The sequence below is a fragment of the Lynx rufus genome, unplaced genomic scaffold (assembly GCF_022079265.1).
Source record: "Lynx rufus isolate CCGP_SWC_20201006 ecotype Redwood Valley unplaced genomic scaffold, mLynRuf1.p SCAF_6, whole genome shotgun sequence".
In the NCBI taxonomy this organism is placed as follows: domain Eukaryota; kingdom Metazoa; phylum Chordata; class Mammalia; order Carnivora; family Felidae; genus Lynx; species Lynx rufus.
In genome coordinates, this window is record NW_025814878.1 from 35753175 (window position 1) to 35771587 (window position 18413).

The following is an 18413-nucleotide window of genomic DNA, read 5'->3' on the forward strand; positions in this document are numbered from 1 at the left end:
CTTATGAAACCACCATAAAAAAAAAAAAAAGGATGAGTAACACGTGTAGAATTTTTTATGCTTTGTGTGCCCTCATGTGTATGAACATCATAAGAAATCTAACTTAAGTAGAATCATATTTCCTACAACAATTTAAAGATCTACTATTTCATCAGTGAGACTCATGCATCATGTTGTTTTAACTGCCCTAAATTCTTTTGATCACCATTAAGAAAATATAATATTGAGGTAAAGTCAAGGGCTATAAATCAAAATTAAAGGGAACCAATACTTACAGAAAAATGACCTTTTATCTTGGTTTCAACAATGTGATCTAAGTACTTAAAGCACTAACCTCCAACCCCCAACACACAAATATAAACACCAGCCCCTATATTAAGATTATATTTGGAAATAATACTTTACCTTTTTAATTCAGAAAGCCTGGACTCAATAGTTTCCTGTTTTATTTGAACCTTCTGAGCACTACTTATAATTTTTGTTAAATCTTCCTGACGAATCTTATTTTCTTCTGGTTTTGAAGATGAAACCTTTTGAAAGCAAATTCAGGAAATCAAATACTAAACACCATATTTGTCATTCAAAGTTTCCCTATTATAAGTAAGTTTTGTAGCCCATTCAGGAAATTAGATTTAGTTCCAAAACGCTCAGGTTAGGACGCTATAAAAAGAATAAAATTCATAGCTTTGCAAAGAGAAAGAATAAGAAATAATCAATCTGTTTTTTGTTTTTTTAAACGTGGAAAAGTTTCTAAGAACAGGAACAACTTAGGGGCGTTTTTTTTTTTTTTTGGTTCTATTTCGCCAAACTCACTGTAATTTCTTCAAGCCTCTTTATTATCACATTCCATGTTTAATTAAATTTATGCAGTAACAGCTGCACACTAGCCCATTTTCTTTCATGGTCCATTAGCTCTTTTCTCCCCTCTCTTTTGTGGATTTAGTAAAATATTTTATTTCAGCAAAAGATACCATTCATTTAAAAATGTATTATTAAATGCTTACTATAATGCAAGCGACTTATTCTGGACATTGGATATTTAGCAGTGAATTAAAGAAAAAGCCCTCCAGAGAGTGGACATTCTAGCAGGAGCTTACATTTTTAAGCTAAATTAGAAGGAGTGAACCATCCCACAAAAAATAATGCCTGAAATAAATCACATTAACAATAGCTCACCTTCCTTTTAATGTTCTCCAACAAGTCATCCTGGCCTTGTTTGAAGTAAGGGTGCTGAAATTCAACAGGACCATCTCTTTCCTGCTTTACAATTCCGGAGTCAATATGTACAACTTTACGGAAACCATCTGAAAAAGAGTAAAAATTTCGATTACTAAAATAGACCAAAGTAAAAGATTTCCTTTTTGCTTATCAACCTAATGGGAAAAAAATGGTTTAATCCATTGATGACAGTGTTCCAAATAAACTGCTATCCATACTCACACATATTCAGTTGCCTCACAAAGCTTGCCATGTTATTGTGCTTGAAATATTTGGGGAGAATTTCTTTTGCAAACCTTTGTTCATCCAAAACCAGAAAACTTTGGCCATTCTGAAAAACAACACAAAAAGTCAATTAGTTGAAGTCCTAAGAGGTGATACATATGAATCCCAAAACTGGGCAGTCCTTCTATGACACTTTCAGATCAACATTTTATTCCTATTAACAGCAACAAGAAACAAACTGTAATTAAGTCCCAAACTGTAATTAGGCTTTTTAATGTCAACCTCAGAAGTTTAGTAAGAGTATGTCTCAAACCAAAAGCTATATCATACACTATGGCAAAATATTAGAGAAGAATTTCCCTTAAATCAGAAACAAGAAAAGAAATACTATACGTAGCCAACATAATTATTTAACATTATTTTAAAGCCAATGTAATTAGACAAAAACAGGTAAAATTTAAGAGGAAGTCATATTTTATTGTTATCTGCAACAGACATATCTTTGCACAATCAACTGAAAAACTGTAAAAGAATTCAGTAAGATACCTGGTTACTAATTAATATTTAAAGTCACTAGTGTTCTGGCATACCAAAAAAATAATTTGAAACTTACAATACTGTAATCAAAACAGTATGATACTGTCACAAACACAGAAAGACAAAACGAATAAAGAGCCCCCAAATACACCCTTACATATAAAGCCCAAGAGTTTTTACAAGAGCATCAAGACCATTCAATGGGAAAAGGACAGTTTTCAACAAATGATGCTGGGAAAACTGGATACTCACATCAAAAGAACAAAGTTTACCTTACGCCATATGCAAAGATTAACTCAAAATGGATCAAAGACCTAAACATAAGAAATAGAACTATAAAAATTATGTGTGTGTGTGTGTGTATACAAATTTTTTTTTTTAATTTGTTTTTCAACGTTTATTTATTTTTGGGACAGAGAGAGACAGAGCATGAATGGGGGAGGGGCAGAGAGAGAAGGAGACACAGAATCTGAAACAGGCTCCAGGCTCCGAGCCATCAGCCCAGAGCCTGACGCAGGGCTCGAACTCACGGACCGCGAGATCGTGACCTGGCTGAAGTCGGACGCTTAACCGACTGCGCCACCCAGGCGCCCCTACAAATTTTTTTTAAAGTAGGTTCCATCCCCAGCACATAATCCAAAGTTGGGCTTGAACTCACAACCCTGAGCTCAAGACCTGAGCTGAGATAAAGAGTCAGAAGATGTTTAGCCGACTGGGCCACTCAGGCACCCCTAAAACTATAAAAATCTTAGAAGAAAACTTAAGGGAAAAAGCTTTATTTGGATTTGGCAATGATTTCTTGGTCAATACCAAAAGCACAGGCAGCAAAGGCAAAAATTGACTAACAAGCCTACCTCAAATTAAAAACTTTTGTGCAAAGAACACCATCAATGGAGTGAAAAGGAAACCAACAGAATCAGAGAAAATATTTGCAAGCTGTGTATCTGATAAGGGGTTAATATCTGTAATAAAGAACTTCTACAACTCAACAACAAAAAGAAAACAACCCGATCAGAAATGGGAAAAGGACCTGAGTAGGTATTTTCCAAAAAAGATAAACAAATGGCCAATAAACAAAAAGGTGTCTAACATCACTAATCATTAAGGAAATAAAAACCAAAACCACAATCACCACTTTACAATATTAGGATGGCAATTATTTTTAAAAACACCAAATAAACAGAAAACAAATGCTAGAGGATGTGGAGAAACTGGAAACCTTTACACTGCTGGTAGAAATGTAAAACATAGTAGAGCTGCTATGGAAAACAGTATGGTAGTTCCTCAAAAAATTAAACACAGAATTACTACATGATCCTACCATTCTACTATGTATCCAGAAGAATGGGGCAGATACTTGGACAGATATTTGTATACCCATGTTCATAGTAGCATTATTGCAAAAGTCAAAAGGTAGAAGCAACCTGGGGCACCACGGTGGCTCAGGTAAGTGTCTGATTTCAGCTTCAGTCACCATCGTGAGTTTGGGCCCCGGACTGGGCTCTGTGCTGACAGCTCAGAGCCTGGAACTTCTTTGGATTCTGTGTCTCCCTCTCTCTCTGCCCCTCCCCTGCTTGCGCTCTCTCAAAAATAAATAAACATTGAAAAAAATAAAAGTAGAAGCAACCCAAATGTCCACTGACGGATAAATGGACAAACAAAATGTGGTATATACACACAGTATTATTCAGCCTTAAAAAAAGGAAGAAAATTCTGACAGGTGTTACAACATGGATGAACTTTAAAGACCTGCTACATAAAATAAACTAAGCATGAAAGGACAAATATTGTACTATTCTACTTATATGAGATATCTAGAATAGTCTAATTTATAGAGACAAAATGGTTATTAGGGGCTAAGAAGAGGGAGGATTTGGAGTTATTGTCTAAGGTACAAAGTTTCAGTTGGGAAAGTTGAAAAACATTCTGGAGACAGATGGAAGCAATGGCTGCATAACATTGTAAATGTACCTAATGCCACTGAACTGTATACTTAAAAATGGGTAAAATGGTTAATTTTATGTTAGGTACATTTTACCATAACAATTTAAAACTAAAATAGAATAAAGAAATCAATAATAGAAAGATTCCAATAGAAAAAAGTCACATACCTAAAAATAAGTCTTAAAAATATACACAATGTTTATGAGAACATTAAACTACAGAGGGACAAATACAGAATTGTAAAGCTGTCAATTCTCTCTAATTAACCAATATATTAAATTCTCATTTAAGAAGAAAATTTTGGAGACAAGGTGAAAACATGCTAACACAACCAAATATTAGGTACTGAAGTTCACTTGTAAAATAATTATGTAACAATGGGCAAGAAAATACTAAAAACAATGAGAAGAGAGGTGTTAACCTTACCCTATAAAGGTGAAAGGATTAGTGTTTACAAGAGTTTTGTACTAAAGAGACGGTCAAAAAGAAAAAATGGACTAGAGAGAACAGAAGCATAAGCAAATCTATTTGAGAATTATATTTACAATATATTATATTATATAATAATATATAATAACATATAATAATGAATATAATTATATGTGTAATAAGTACAAGTAGCATTCATATCAGGGGGAAAATCTGGAGAAAAAAGGATGATTTCATAAACTTTCCATTTGGAAAGAAAAAAAACAAAAGCTCAGTGCTAACTCACTGCTCAATGCTAACTCAAAGCTCACAACCATGCTTTTGGGAGTATGAAGTAAACGTAGAAGCCATAGTGGTAAAGAATTTATAATTTATTCATGGAAACTGCTAGCTGCCTACCCTATTCCCAAATTTTCTCTAACTCCTTTTGATTTTTGTTATTTTAAAGCTAAAATTGTATATTTTTAAGATGTACAACATGATTTAATATATTTAAACACATAGAGCAAGGACTACTATAGTCAAGCTAACATCTATATCAAGCTAAAAAGCTTCTGCACGGCAAAGAAAACAAAATAAAAAGAGAACCTAATGGAATAAGAGAAAATAACTGTAAGCGATATATGTGATAAGGGATTAATATTCCAAATCTGTAAGGAACACATTCAATTCAACAGCCAAAAAAGAAAAAGACACAAACAGATTAAAAAAGAACCCAAATACACATTTTCCCAAAGATACAGAAATGGCCATGGCCATCAGGTGTATAAAAAGGTGATCAACATCACTAACCATCAGGGAAATGAAAACCAAAACCACAATGAAGTAGTACTTCATATCTGGTAGGATGGCAATTATTAAAAAAAAAAAAAAACTAAGTGTTGGTGAGGATGTGAAGAAAAGGGAACTTTCATATACTGTTTGTGGTAATGTGAATCAGTATAACCATTATGAAAACACCATGAAGTTTCCTCAAAAAAATAAAAAATAGAACTACCACATGATGCAACTACCCCTTTCCTAGGCATACACCCAAAGGAAATGAAATCAGTATCTCAAAGCATTATCTGTGCTCCCATGTTTACTGCAGCATTATTTACAATAGACAAGATACGGAAACAACCTAAGTGTCCCTTAATGGAAGAATGGATAAAGAAACTGATACACACAACACACACACAGGAACACTATTTACCCTTAAAAACAAAGAGATCCATCTGGAAAAACACGAATGATCCTCTACTTTGTTATGAACAGAATCACAATTTTGTCTGATTTGCAACCACATTTCTCAGTCCCCCTTACAAAAAGAGGCAGCCAAATATACCCCTGGCAATTAAGATATAAATAGAATGGACTCAGTGGGGCTTCCAGAAAAGGTTCTAAAAGGGGAAAGATTCAAAGTGTCAAACCCCTATATCCCATATCCCTGCTTGGAACTTGAAGCTAATGACTAAAGCTTCAGCAACCCTGAGATAGAGAAACTAAGTATGGCTGAAAAGACCAGAATGTGACTGGGTATCCTCAGACTTAAAAGGAAAATGCATCTCTATTCTGTTTAAACCACTGTTTGAATTTCTACTATTTGTGTCTGAAACTAAACATAACTATTAAGAGTTAGAAAAAATTCAATAAAGTTGAAAATTAACATAAAAATATTTTAAATACTTATGACAGTTAATTGCATTAAAAATTTCTAAAAAATCAGTAAGATGAAAAATCCAACGTAAAATTTAGAAGAGGCCCAATCTCATTATAATTGTGTAGCAAAACAAATAAAAAATTCCTCTTATTAGACTGGCAAAATTTGAAATTTTTTTTTAATGTTTATTTATTTTTGAGAGAGGGAAAGAGAAAGAGCACTAGCAGGGGAAGGGCAGAGAGAGAGGGAAACACAGACTCTAAAGCAGGCTCCAGGCTCTGAGCTATCAGCACAGAGCCTGATGGGTGCTTGAACCCACAAACCGAGAAATCATGACCTGAGCTGAAGTTGGACGCTTAACCAGCTGAGTAGATTGGCAAAATTTTTAAAGTTTGATGATAATCAGAATTGGTTATTAGGTAATAACTATTAAAATTAAAAATGCATGTTTTTTCCTATCTAAAAAAAACTTTACCTTGCTGCCCTCTCAATCTATTCACCCCATTTGTCTTTTCCTTCACTGCAAAACTTAAATTTATTTCAAAGCCCCCTTCTCCAATTTAGTACTATCTACTTACTCCTGCTAAAAACTGGTTTCATTCTCCCTCACTCTACTCAAACTATTTTTTTCTAAAATGTCAAATGCCAAATTCAATGCCTTCTTTTCAGTCCTGATCTTCCCACACCTCTTTGTGGCATTTCATTTGGCACTACTGACAATCTCCTCCTTAAATACTCTACTCTTTTGACTTTGAAACTAAATACTATTAGGTCTCCCCTCTCTCATGTTTCCTTTCAATTTTCTTCACCTATCAAAGGTAGTGTGTTTTTTAGGTTTCTATCCTTGATGATGACACCTTTTACACTCTTTTCCTAGGCAATGTACTGACTTTATTAAATATGATGTTTTATTATAAATGATCACATCTATATCTCTGCCCCATCTCAAACTTCACCTTGGATTTTTCAACTGTTAACATTTCTGCATAATGTTCTTTAATTCACCATGTTCTCAACCTACTGTCTATATCAAATCCATCTTCCTAACTCACCAAAATCAAGTTTTTTCCTGTATCCTCCTCCCTGGCAATTGACTGAGAGGGGAAAGGGTCATAAGTATGACATTAACAACAAAAAGATAAATTAAAAATTCTCAATTTTAACAGCTAGTTAACTTAAGGGAAAAATATAAAAAAACATTTCTTTTAAAAATAAGAAAAAGTGATCTGTGATCACTGCTTCTATTTGACATGCTGAGGTCTTACCAACACAAAAAAGACAAAAATTGGAGGTATAAAGCTCTGAAAGGAAGAACAAAACCATCATTCACAGATTCATGGATGTACACTTTAAAGACCCACATGAGTAAAATGATTAGCCCACTGATTTATCTATCAACATACAAATGTTATTTGTATTTCTAACTACCAGCAACAGCCAGAATGCACTTTTAACTAAAGAATACCACATACAACATCTTTTTTTTAATGTTTATTCATTTTTAAGAGACAGAGAGAGTGTAAGCGGGATTGGGGCAGAGAGAGAGGGAGACACAGAATCTGAAGCAGACTCCAGGCTCCGAGCTGTCAGCACAAAGCCTGATGTGGGGCTCAAACTCATTAACCATGAGATCATGACCAGAGCCGAAGTCAGACTCTTAACCAACTGAGCCACCCAGGTGCCCCTCCACTTACAATGTCTTAACATACCTACGAAGAATATCTAACAAAGATGTGCAAGACCCAATTACCAAAAAATAAAGAACTTTATTTTTTTTTATTTAAAAACTTTTAATGTTTATTTATTTTGAGAGAGAACGTGTGTGCGAGCAAGGGAGGGGCAGAGAGAGGGAGACAGAGAATCCCAAGCAGGCTTCACACTGTCAAGGCAGAGCCGGACGTGGGGCTCAAGATCTCACAAACCGTGAAATCATGACCTGACGTGCAATCAAGAGTTGGATACTTAACTAACTGAGCCACCCAGGTGCCCAAAATACATAATTTTATTAAACAAAATGAATTTTAAAACATGTCTTGTTTATGGGAATATTCAATATCATAAAGACTTCCATTTTCCCTAATCTGATTTAGTTTCAATGCAATTCCAATTAAAATCCCAACAGATTTTCTTTGGTGGAACTTTAATTTAAAACACATACAGAAGAGGGGCACCTGGGTGACCCAATTGGGTGAGCGTCCAATTTCGGCTCAGGTCATGATCTCACAGTTCGTGGGTTCGAGCCCCGCATTGGGCTCTGTGCTGACAGCTCAGAGCCTGGAGCCTGCTTCGGATTCTGTGTCTCCTTCTATCTCTGTCCCTCCCCTACTTGTGCTCTGTCTCTCTCAAAAATAAATAAATGTAAAAGAAAAATATTAAAACATGTACAGAAGAACAAAGACCAGCAAGAGTCAAGGTACTCCTGAGGAATAAGCTGCCCTCCCAAAAGCAAGACAGAATAAAGCTACAGTAAGACATGCGATGAGGGAAGAAAAAAAAAAGTTCAATGGAATGGAATGGAGACCCTAGAAACAAAATCACAGTATCTACCTTGATTACTTTTGCTATAAGACATAAGTAGCAATACACATCACCACAGAAAGAAGGAACTACTCAATGAAGGGGCTAGGACAACTGAGTATTTATATGGAAAACAATGAAACTGAATTCCTTACACCACTCACAAAAATCAATTCCAAGTGAATTAAAAACTTACACAAAATATGCAAACTTTTAAAACTTTCAGGAAAAAAAGAAGAGAAATGGAAAAGTATTTTTCTCTCCCTGAGGTAGAGGTAAGAAAAAACATCCAGAAGAAACAAAAAGCATGAACAAAAAAGATGAATATATTAAATTATACTAAAATTTAAAACTTGTACTCATCAAAAGATAAGCTTCAAACTAGGAGAAGATATAAGCAACACATAAACCTCCAAAATGTATATACAGAATATACAAGGAATTTCTACAAATATTAAAAAATAAACTACCCAAAGGGCGGCTGGGTGGCTCAGACGATTGAGCGTCCAACTTCGGCTCAGGTCATGATCTCACGGTTTGTGGGTTTGAGCCCCGTGTCAGGCTCTGTGCTGACAGCTCAGAGCCTGGAGCCTAATTCAGATTCTGTATCTCCTCTCTCTGTTCCTCCCCCACTCACCTCTCTCTCTCAAAAATAAATAAACATTAAAAAAAAAAAAAAAGATAAGCCACCCAATAGAAAAATGGTCACATACTTCATAGAATAGGTAGCACATATGGCCAATAAATATGAAAAGGTGTTTGAACATATTAGTAATCAGGGAAATGTAAGTTAACACCTCATTGAGAGAACACTTTACATCTACTAGATCAGTAAAAAATTAAGAACAATGATAATATCAAGTTTTGAGGATGTGAATTAATGGAAAATCTCATGCATGGCTAAGTATAAGAGTGTTTAATCTCTTTGGAAAACAATTTGAACTATCTTCAGGTTGAAGAGTTCATATCTTATTTTCGAGCAATTCCACTCTTCAACATAGGTACCTATATATACCTTAAAGAAATTCTTGCTTATACACACCAGGAGAGGTATATAAAAATACTCATAATAGCACTTGACACAGTTGACCATCTTCTCTATCTTGAACCATTTTTTTCCATTAACTACTATAACCTTACTCCCTTGTTTTTCTCCTATTGCACTGTTCCTTCTCAATCTCCTTTGCTAGCTTTTTCTTACTTTCCTGCCCTCTAAAAATTAGAATGGCCTGTCTTTTAGCTCCTTCCATCTCCATTTCTCTCCCTGGATGATCTCATCCAATCCCATGGCTTTACCACTCACAAACTCCAATGTCAGTGTCTTATATTCAAACATCATATTCAACATTTCCACGTGGATGTCTTGGAGTGTAGAACTCATTCAGATTGTTCAAAAATATTCCTGTTTTCCTTCCTAGCACTGAACTTCCCTACCTCCTTTGAAATTAGGTGTAGTCATATGAATAAGTATGGTCAACAAAATGTAAGCTAAATTTTCAAGTAACACTAGTGTTCATTTGTAATATCAAAGTTAATACGGCCAAACAGAATCTCTACCTGCATTTCTCTGAATACTCTCCTATCTGAGCAAACGGTATCATTTATCTTCTTGTTTAGACCAAATCTGAGTCATTCTTAATTCTTCTCTGTCTTTCCTGTACTCCAGACAATTTATTAGTAAATTCTGCTGCTTTACCTTTAAAGTAGATACCAAATCCAACAACTTCTCACATCTGCACCGCAAATACCCTAGTCTCAGCTACACTATTTTTTTTTTCAGCTACACTATTTTCAATACCATAGTGGAAAACTGTGATAATCTACAAACTAGTTCCCTAGATTTCCAATCTTCTTACTACAGCCTTAAGGCCCTATACCATCTGTTCCTGCTACTTCTCTAACCTCAATCTCACATTCTCTAAAGATAATTCTAATCACAGGGGCCTTCTCCAATCACATGAACATGCCATGTTCAAAGCCTTTACATCTGCCATTCTCTTTCGCCTGGCCTAATTGTTCAGGTGTCTGCTCAAACATCATGTCCTCAGAGAGGCTTTCCTCATCGATCTACCTAAAATGCCCACAAATCCCAGATAACTATGTGCTAGTTATCAGTTTATTGCTCCAAATTCATTTTTCATTGTCTGTTTTGCAACCGTGGGGCTGGGTCCCTTAAATATCTTTTTCTAGAAGGCATGGTGATAAGCTTTGTCAATAGAAGATAGTAAAGAGATTATAAGAGGAGGGGGGTTCTCCTTCCTATTTCCTGGTTCCTCAACATTGACAAGCTCCTACAGTGTAGGCACATTCTCCAGCACCTAGCTCTTGCAGTACAGAAGGTCAGCAGCAGAAGGCCAACAGCTTCCCTCAGCTTTCTCTCTCCCTTCGATGGTTTCAAACCAGAGTATTTCTAGCAAGACATGTCCCCATGAATAGCTTTCAAGGGTGCTCTAGAACAAGGACTGATAAACCTTTTTTTAAAGGGTTAGACAGTAAATATTTTGGGCCTGCAGGTAATAATACCTTATAGACAATATGTAAATATATTGAGCATGGTTATGTTCCAATTAAACTTTATTTACAAAACAGATGACTGGACCATGGGCAATAGTTTGCAAACTGCTGCCTTAAAGGAGTATTTCTCCCACAAGTTCTGAAGGATGAGCTTCCAATAAGTTCCACTAAAGTGGCACCGGTGGTTTCTTTGCCATTAAGTGAGACATAGTCATATTCTTATAACTGCCAGCCCTATATTCTTTAGAGTGTTTACTCCAATTCCTCTGATATAGTTAGTAATTCTACATTTTCCCTGTTTAAAATATTTAAAAGTAATTCTTTCCTTCTTTTATACTATGTGACTTCTGTCTCCTACTTAGTCCTGTTATCTCTCTTTAACCTTCTTTATTTCCTTCATGGTACTTACCACTAACTAAAATTATATTATCTGTGTTTGCTTACTTTTTAACTATCAGTGTCCTCCACTAGAATATAAGGTTTATAAAGCCACTTTGTTCACTAGTGAATGAATTCCAAGTACCTAGCACACTGCTGGTCATAACATACTCATGATAAATATTTGTGAGTAACAAAATAAATGAATCATTGGCCACAGTGGACCAAATTATCTTTTTAGAAGTTTAACTCTTGGATCCTATCAGATGAATGCCCCTTGCTTATATTTTTACGTGCTCTCCCTCTCTCATACAACCCTCCTTCACTCATACTCTGTGTCTCTGTTTATGTCATTCCTTCAGTCTCCACTCTACAATTAGTAGATAACCTCTGAGTGCAAAAATTCCATCTTACTGCCATTTAAACCTGTGAGGCTCAAACAATAGAACATAGAACTCTCCCAACACATTTCACAAGGAGAAGAAAGCCACTACTGACTGTGTAAGGTGGGAGAGATGGGTAGCTTCTTTTTAGGCTTTACCCATAAAGGTTGGCAAGCTTCCAAATAACAACAGTTGTTAGTGCTCAAATTGGTACTCATTTAAAAACATCCAAAATATTCTTATATAATCTAATACTTTAAACCCACTAAATCTAAAACATTTTTCAGAACAGAAATTTGTAACATTTTAAAAACAGTCCATAACTTTTTAATGTTCACCAGCCATTCCTTCTGAGTCTTTTGTTCACTCCCTTTTATGTATACAAATAGAAAATACTCATCAATGAATCTTTCAACTTTTCTGTAGATTCATCTAAAGTGGATTTTACCCCTATTCGGGCACACCTGTGGCTTTCTTGTTTTCAACTTAGTATAATAATGCAATGGTTTCTGGGAAGCTCAAAACGATACCAAAACATCAGAATCTGAATGCTCAAATTAATTCAAAACAGCTAGAAAACAGGAGACTAATTCTGGTTTTGCTCCATTTCCCTCCTATTTCCTGATTTGTCTATACTGATTTGAGAGAGATGGAGAAGTAGAGAATGTCAAAGGGCACAGATGGGTATGAGGTCTCTAGCAGAAATCACTTCTTGGTCTTCTCAAACAATATGAACAGAGACAAAGGTAATAACACTAATAAAACAATGACTTCCAGTTCTTTCCTGCTTTTATAACTGCTTCACTTCGACATACACTATCAAATTTCAGTAACAGTAAAGACTGTTCCTCACTATCAATGGCAAGAACTTCCATCCAACTTCTACAACCTCTTGTCCCTGAATATCAAGTTTCTGCAGTTGCTTCCAAGTTAAACCTGTGCCTTCTGTTTAGGACTTGGTTACATTTAAAACAGCTTTAAGTTGCCCAACAGTACTATCTCTGTCCCTGATTCTGGCAATAGACTGCCTACCAGAGCCAAAATAGCTATACAAAATTTTGAAGTTATAGAAAATGTTAAAAAAAGAAAGAAAGAAAGAAAAAAGAAACTTTCAAGGGGAGAATATGGGGAAAAAAATATGTACAAATATCTTAAAGACTCTGATCCAAAGACATTTCTATTATTTGAATCAATAACACATTTAGTATAGTTTTGATTGCTCATGTATTTCTATAATTAATCATGATAATGGGGCATTATTTCATTTTTCATTTTTGTCATATTACAAGTTTCAAGAAAAACTAGCTCTAAGAGTAAGTCTTCAAAAATCTTAAGCCAAGCTTTTCAAACTGTAGTTGGTTAAGTTTTTCCCCCTTGCCTTACTCTCAAGCTAGAGGAGTAAATTATTTTCCACAAGTTAAAAAAAAAAAAAATTGCATAAAAGATTTCCTGGTTTCCAAAACATCTGCTGCTTCTAAAAGGTCTTAATATGATTTTCACTCAGATAGTATAAATGCTAAATTACCTTGACAGAAATTCAGCAAAACACATTTGAAGGAAACCAGAAACAACCATAAATAGCAACTTTTAAAAGATAAGAGTAACTTATTTAGTTTTTTTCCATTTAACATCATTGTTTAATTAATGTTTTACCTTTCATTTCATTGTTAACACTGCTTTTGGAAAAGTCTATGGGAAAGTAATAGAGACAGACGTCCTAAGCAACTAAGCTAAGCTCTAGACAACATTAATCCAGAATTGTCCACTGACTTGTGAAAGGGTAACATTTTGATATAAACTAAATATTGTGCCAAAGTGTATTAAGGGAAGTGCTTCTGATGGAAGACTGATCTGAGAGGTCAAAAATCTATGTTAGAGTCCCATCTCCAATAATGGGCTAGCTTTGTAATTATGGATAAGAAATCTAACCTAAGCCTCAACCCTAATCTATATAATGATGAGGCTAAACTGGATTATCTCTAAGATTCTTTTCAGGCATAATTTTATTTTTATCATCCCTACCACTTCCATTACATATCCCAAAAGATTTCATTGATTCACCATTATTAAATACCTAATGTGTCCTTGGTACCAACACGGTCTCTGCCCTCAATGAATTTATATTTTAACTGCCCATTATGTATAAGAAAATTAGTAAAACATAAGCTTAGACCTATGGGATAAATAAGAATTATTTTTTTAAATGACCATACAAGCCAAAAACGTATAATAAAGTCAGCTTGGGTGGGAGAGACTCTCAGTCCAATCTCTAATAAATACAAGGCTGAGTAACAGCAGTCTGTGCTGATCCATCCCTGTCAACTTTTAATCCTTCTGACTGATGAAAAGCATGAGACATCTGTTTATTTTTAAGTGTATGCTGGCGGCTGGCTTCCTTATTTTCACCTTTCTTTGTACAACTGTACAGAATTCATCAAATACTTAACACACACCATCCAGCTGATGATACTGACCTTCAAAAAAATTAAGTCCTAGAAGGGGTATAAAGAAATGAACAAATGACAGTAATATAAGAAAGAATATGGGGTTAACACTAGTCAGAAACTCCCATGTACTCAACACAGTGCTCCCTTTTAAAAGTAAGTAAAAGTGAGAGCTATAATAGGACAGGAATAGAAAAGAGAGAAAGAAGGGAGGTAACATTTACTCAGCACTTAACAGGTGCCAGGCACTGTGAAGGTAGTTTTCACTTACTCTTCGGCAACCCTCTAAACAACTAAATACCCCAAACAGATAAGAAAAATCCACTCCGCTTCACAAAATGATTCCAATAGCCTGAGAGTGCATTCAAACGCAAATGCACTATTTATGTAATAATCATTCTGCTTAGAATCTTGTATTTGGAACTGGAAGGGTCTTGCATCACCCAGGCAACCCATTCATCTTAAGGACGATGAAACTTAGGCCAGACAAGATAAGGTGCTTGACTAAGGTCATTCCTGTTTAGTGGCGGAGTTGGGATCAAACCAATAGTCAAGGCATCATATCCCACTCTCCCAGTAACTGTTCAGCGAAATTTAGTGATTCATGTTAGCTTCTCACCAAGTTACTGAACACCTGTCTATTACAGCACTTTTACTAAAATAATCACAAAAATCCGTTTATATATACAAATGGCTCAGATTTTCCAAAGAATGCTGTACCATTTTCTATACAAGATTTCGAAACCCAATGAGAAACAGTAACCTGCGTTTGAACATTTGCCTGTATCCCTCTGACTGCTCTCCTCATAAAGAACCCAGCGCCAAGCTGGGTGTATTTTTTAGTGAGGAGAATCGGATGGCTGAGGTAAAGATTTCCTCAGACAAACCCTCGCGCCCAGGGCTGCGTGTGCCCTCAGCGATTCGTAACCCGCGAGCCCGGCGGGAGGACGGAGAATGAGTGTGCAGTAACGTGGCTCCGGCGCCCTCGGCTCCTCGGCCGCCTTCGCCCTGCCGGGCCGGTTCCGAACGCCGACGGGGCCGGACCGTTACGGGGCCTCCCGGGCCGCGGCGCGGGCCGCCCCTCCCCCACCGCGGCCTGAGGCAGCGGCGCCGGCCGGGACCCCCGCGGCTCCCCGCGCGAACAATACGAGGGGTCCCTCGCTAGGCTGACCGCCGGGGCCCGCGCCACCCCGCCACCCCGCGCCGCGGGCCGCGCAGAAGGCGTCGAGCCGCAGGCCGCGAGAGACAGCCCCACGGGAGGGAGAGAGAGGGGGAGAATGAGGGAAGGGAGAGAGAGGGAGAGAGAGAGAGAGAGAGAGAGAGAGAAGGCGGTTAGTCAGGGGGTTCGGAGGCCGCCGTGCCCTCACCCCTACCTGGCTCCAGGTGATGAATTCGTTGGTATGGGTTTCCTCCACAAGCGTCCACAGCTTGCTGAGGAAAGCCGGCACGTTCGAACTCTGCTTCATTGTTAACCAGACGCAGGGATTCCAAATTCTACACCCGAACACGGCGGTGGCGGTGGCGGCAGCAGCGGCGGCGGTGGTGGTGGTAGTGGTGGTGGTGGCGGCGGCGGCGGCAGCTGCTGCTCCGGGAGAACGCCCACAACGCAGGCGCAGCAGCTCCCGGGCCCCGCCCCCCAGCCTCGCCAAGCGCGCAGCGAGGCGGGGAGGACCGGCGGCCGCACATGACGGACAAGTCTCGGCGTTCGGCCCCTGCGCACTGGTCCCGCGCCGGTCCCGCTTCCGACCAATCCCAGGCGCGGACCACAGGACAAAGAAAAGCGATTGGGTGCTGCAGGCGAGGAGGGGGTGGGAGCAGAAGGGGGCGCTGCCTTCTTATTCGCCTTTTATGCAGTAGCCGTCACTGTAGCGGACCTTAGGCTTAGTGGACTGTGTTTGGTTGTTTCACGTGGAAACGGCTTTGGGTTTCTGAGCTGTGGCTGGGAGGCTACAGAAAGTCCTCAGGGGTATTCAGCCATAAGTTTGGCAAGCAAAGTGTGGTTTGCGCCAGGCAGGAGGAAGTATAATAATTCACATGGGGAGGGGGGGCGGGGTAGGGAAGCAGCTTTCGAACATGATGTGCTAGGCCCCAAATTGAAACTGTCTTAAAAATAGTAAGGCTTGCAGTTAAATTTTCATTAGGCGAAAACGGTTCCATTAAAATACGTTTGTCAAAAAGAAGAATTTGAATAATAACTCTTAACTAAGTGTGTACTTCAGTGAACCAGGAGCGGTAATAGACCTTACGTGCTGTTTTTAATCTAACACACAGTGAATGCCAACCATATGCCCAACATAAAAATAGTCTCATTTGTACCCTTTTAATAAATTAAAATAATCATTTCTGTATATACTTAACAGGTATATTTTTGTTTCCCAGAGACTGTCTGATACAGTGAAGAAAAAAAAATGAACAAGGAGTCAGCATATCTGAATTTAAACCCAGCTTCAAGGACAGTTTAGTGGATATTAAATTACACTGGTCTGTGTAATTTAGAGTAATCTCTTAATCTGTCAGTGCCAGACTTCCCCTTTTCCTCACTGGAAATAAGATTATCCTTTTTTTTTTTTTTTTTTTTTTTACTCATGTAAGATAATAGGTGTGGAAATATAAAAAAAATGTACAAAATTAAACCTTTTTTTTTCAAAAGTCAGCATGTGAATATAAGAATATACAAACAAATCAGAGATAATAACTTTATACAAAATGGTGGCTCAGCCGGTTAAAAGTACAATGTCAGCTCAGATCACGGTCTCATGGCTCCTGAGTTCAAGCCCCACACAGGGCTCTGTGCTGACAGCTCAAAGCCTGGAGCCTGCTTTGGATTCTGTGTCTCCATTTCTCTCTGTTCCTCCCTGCTTGTGCTCTCTCTCTCTCTTTTTCTCTCTCAAAAATAAATAAATACTTAAAACTTCAAAAAAATTCACCATAGGATTGCTTTACTTGTACTAGGTGCATGAAAAAGAATACATTAAAAAGAAAATACATACAATTTCCAATGAGTAAATATTTATTGAATAGTGAGTTTGTGTTCAGCCCTCATCTACTTGCTGAAGCAAAATCAGATATCTGACAGGATACATCCAATGTGTCTGCATAAAAGAACTAACATTTCAGAGCACTGATATATGCCCAGGGCTTTGTCCATATTATCTCACTTAACCCTCACAACAACCCAATAAAGCAGATCTTATCCCATTTTTCTAATGAAGATTCTAAGGCCCAAAAGTGAATTAATTTACCTATATAGCAGTTAGTAAACAAGAGAGGGAATTTACGCCCAGGGTTTCTTAAGCTCAAAAGCCTGTGCTCTTTCCATTGTATGATGTTGGCACCACCTCAATCCTTAAGATGCTTATATTCTAACTCAAGAAACAGGATAAACACAATGATCAGCAGTCAATGGTTTTTTTTTAAAAAGAACTAAATTTATGGCATAAAAATACTAGGAAAGTTTAGAAAGACAGTCAAGTAAATTAAGGTAGTAAAGGAAGATGTCACGGAGGATGGTGACCTTAAGTTGGGTCTTGTACAGTACAATTGTATATGGATAGCTGAAAGGAAGACAACAGGGAGCAAAGATAGGAGGCCAATAAGCATGGAGAGTGACAGCTCAGGAGGTAAGATTGGTAGTGTCTGAGGGGAAAATGTGGCCTAGTTTCATGGCACTGTAGCATTTCCATTTAAAAAAAAAAAGGTGTGGTTAGATACAAGCAGAAGCTACTCTTTGGGCATTCAACCTGTAGGCTTGTGGGTTATAGGGCTCTGTACTTTAATGCTTGGTTTAATGCTTTGCTGTCACCATCTTGAAATTCTTCATTTTTGAACAAGGTATCCTGCATTTTCCTTCTGCATTGAGCTCTTCAAATTCTGTAGCTGGTCTGCTTTCAATATATTGCATGTTATATATCAGTGGTTCTCCAACTTAAACATGCATCCAAATCATGTGGAGGGGGAAGATGGTCAATATAACAAATAAACAGGTATCACTTTGGATAGTATTTATCCACTCATGAGACCAGCTAAGGAGATAAGTTGTTAACCAGGAAACCTGGTGATATGACCAAGAAATAGATGATGTGTCTAAAATCACATCGCTTTGGAATTGAAACCATGTCTTTCATAGTCTGAAACATGGTTTTTTTTTTTTCCTTTTATACCAGTGTACCTCAAACTTAAGCC

The 18413-nt window shown here is 37.4% G+C and overlaps 1 protein-coding gene across 2 annotated transcripts in view; it reads right to left on the bottom strand.

Moving 5' to 3' along the window:
- Positions 1-15789, bottom strand: part of HSF2 (heat shock transcription factor 2) — a 35900-nt gene extending 20111 nt beyond the window's left edge. For both annotated transcript variants that reach the window (XM_047102652.1, XM_047102651.1), the window contains exons 1-4: positions 15605-15789; positions 1441-1549; positions 1177-1304; positions 406-530 (exon numbers count right to left, since the gene is read on the bottom strand). In XM_047102652.1, coding sequence (XP_046958608.1) covers positions 406-530; positions 1177-1304; positions 1441-1549; positions 15605-15697 — 455 coding nt within the window. In that variant the 5' untranslated portion in view covers positions 15698-15789. The remainder of the gene's footprint in view (positions 1-405; positions 531-1176; positions 1305-1440; positions 1550-15604) is intronic.
- Between the last annotated feature and the right edge of the window lie 2624 nt (positions 15790-18413).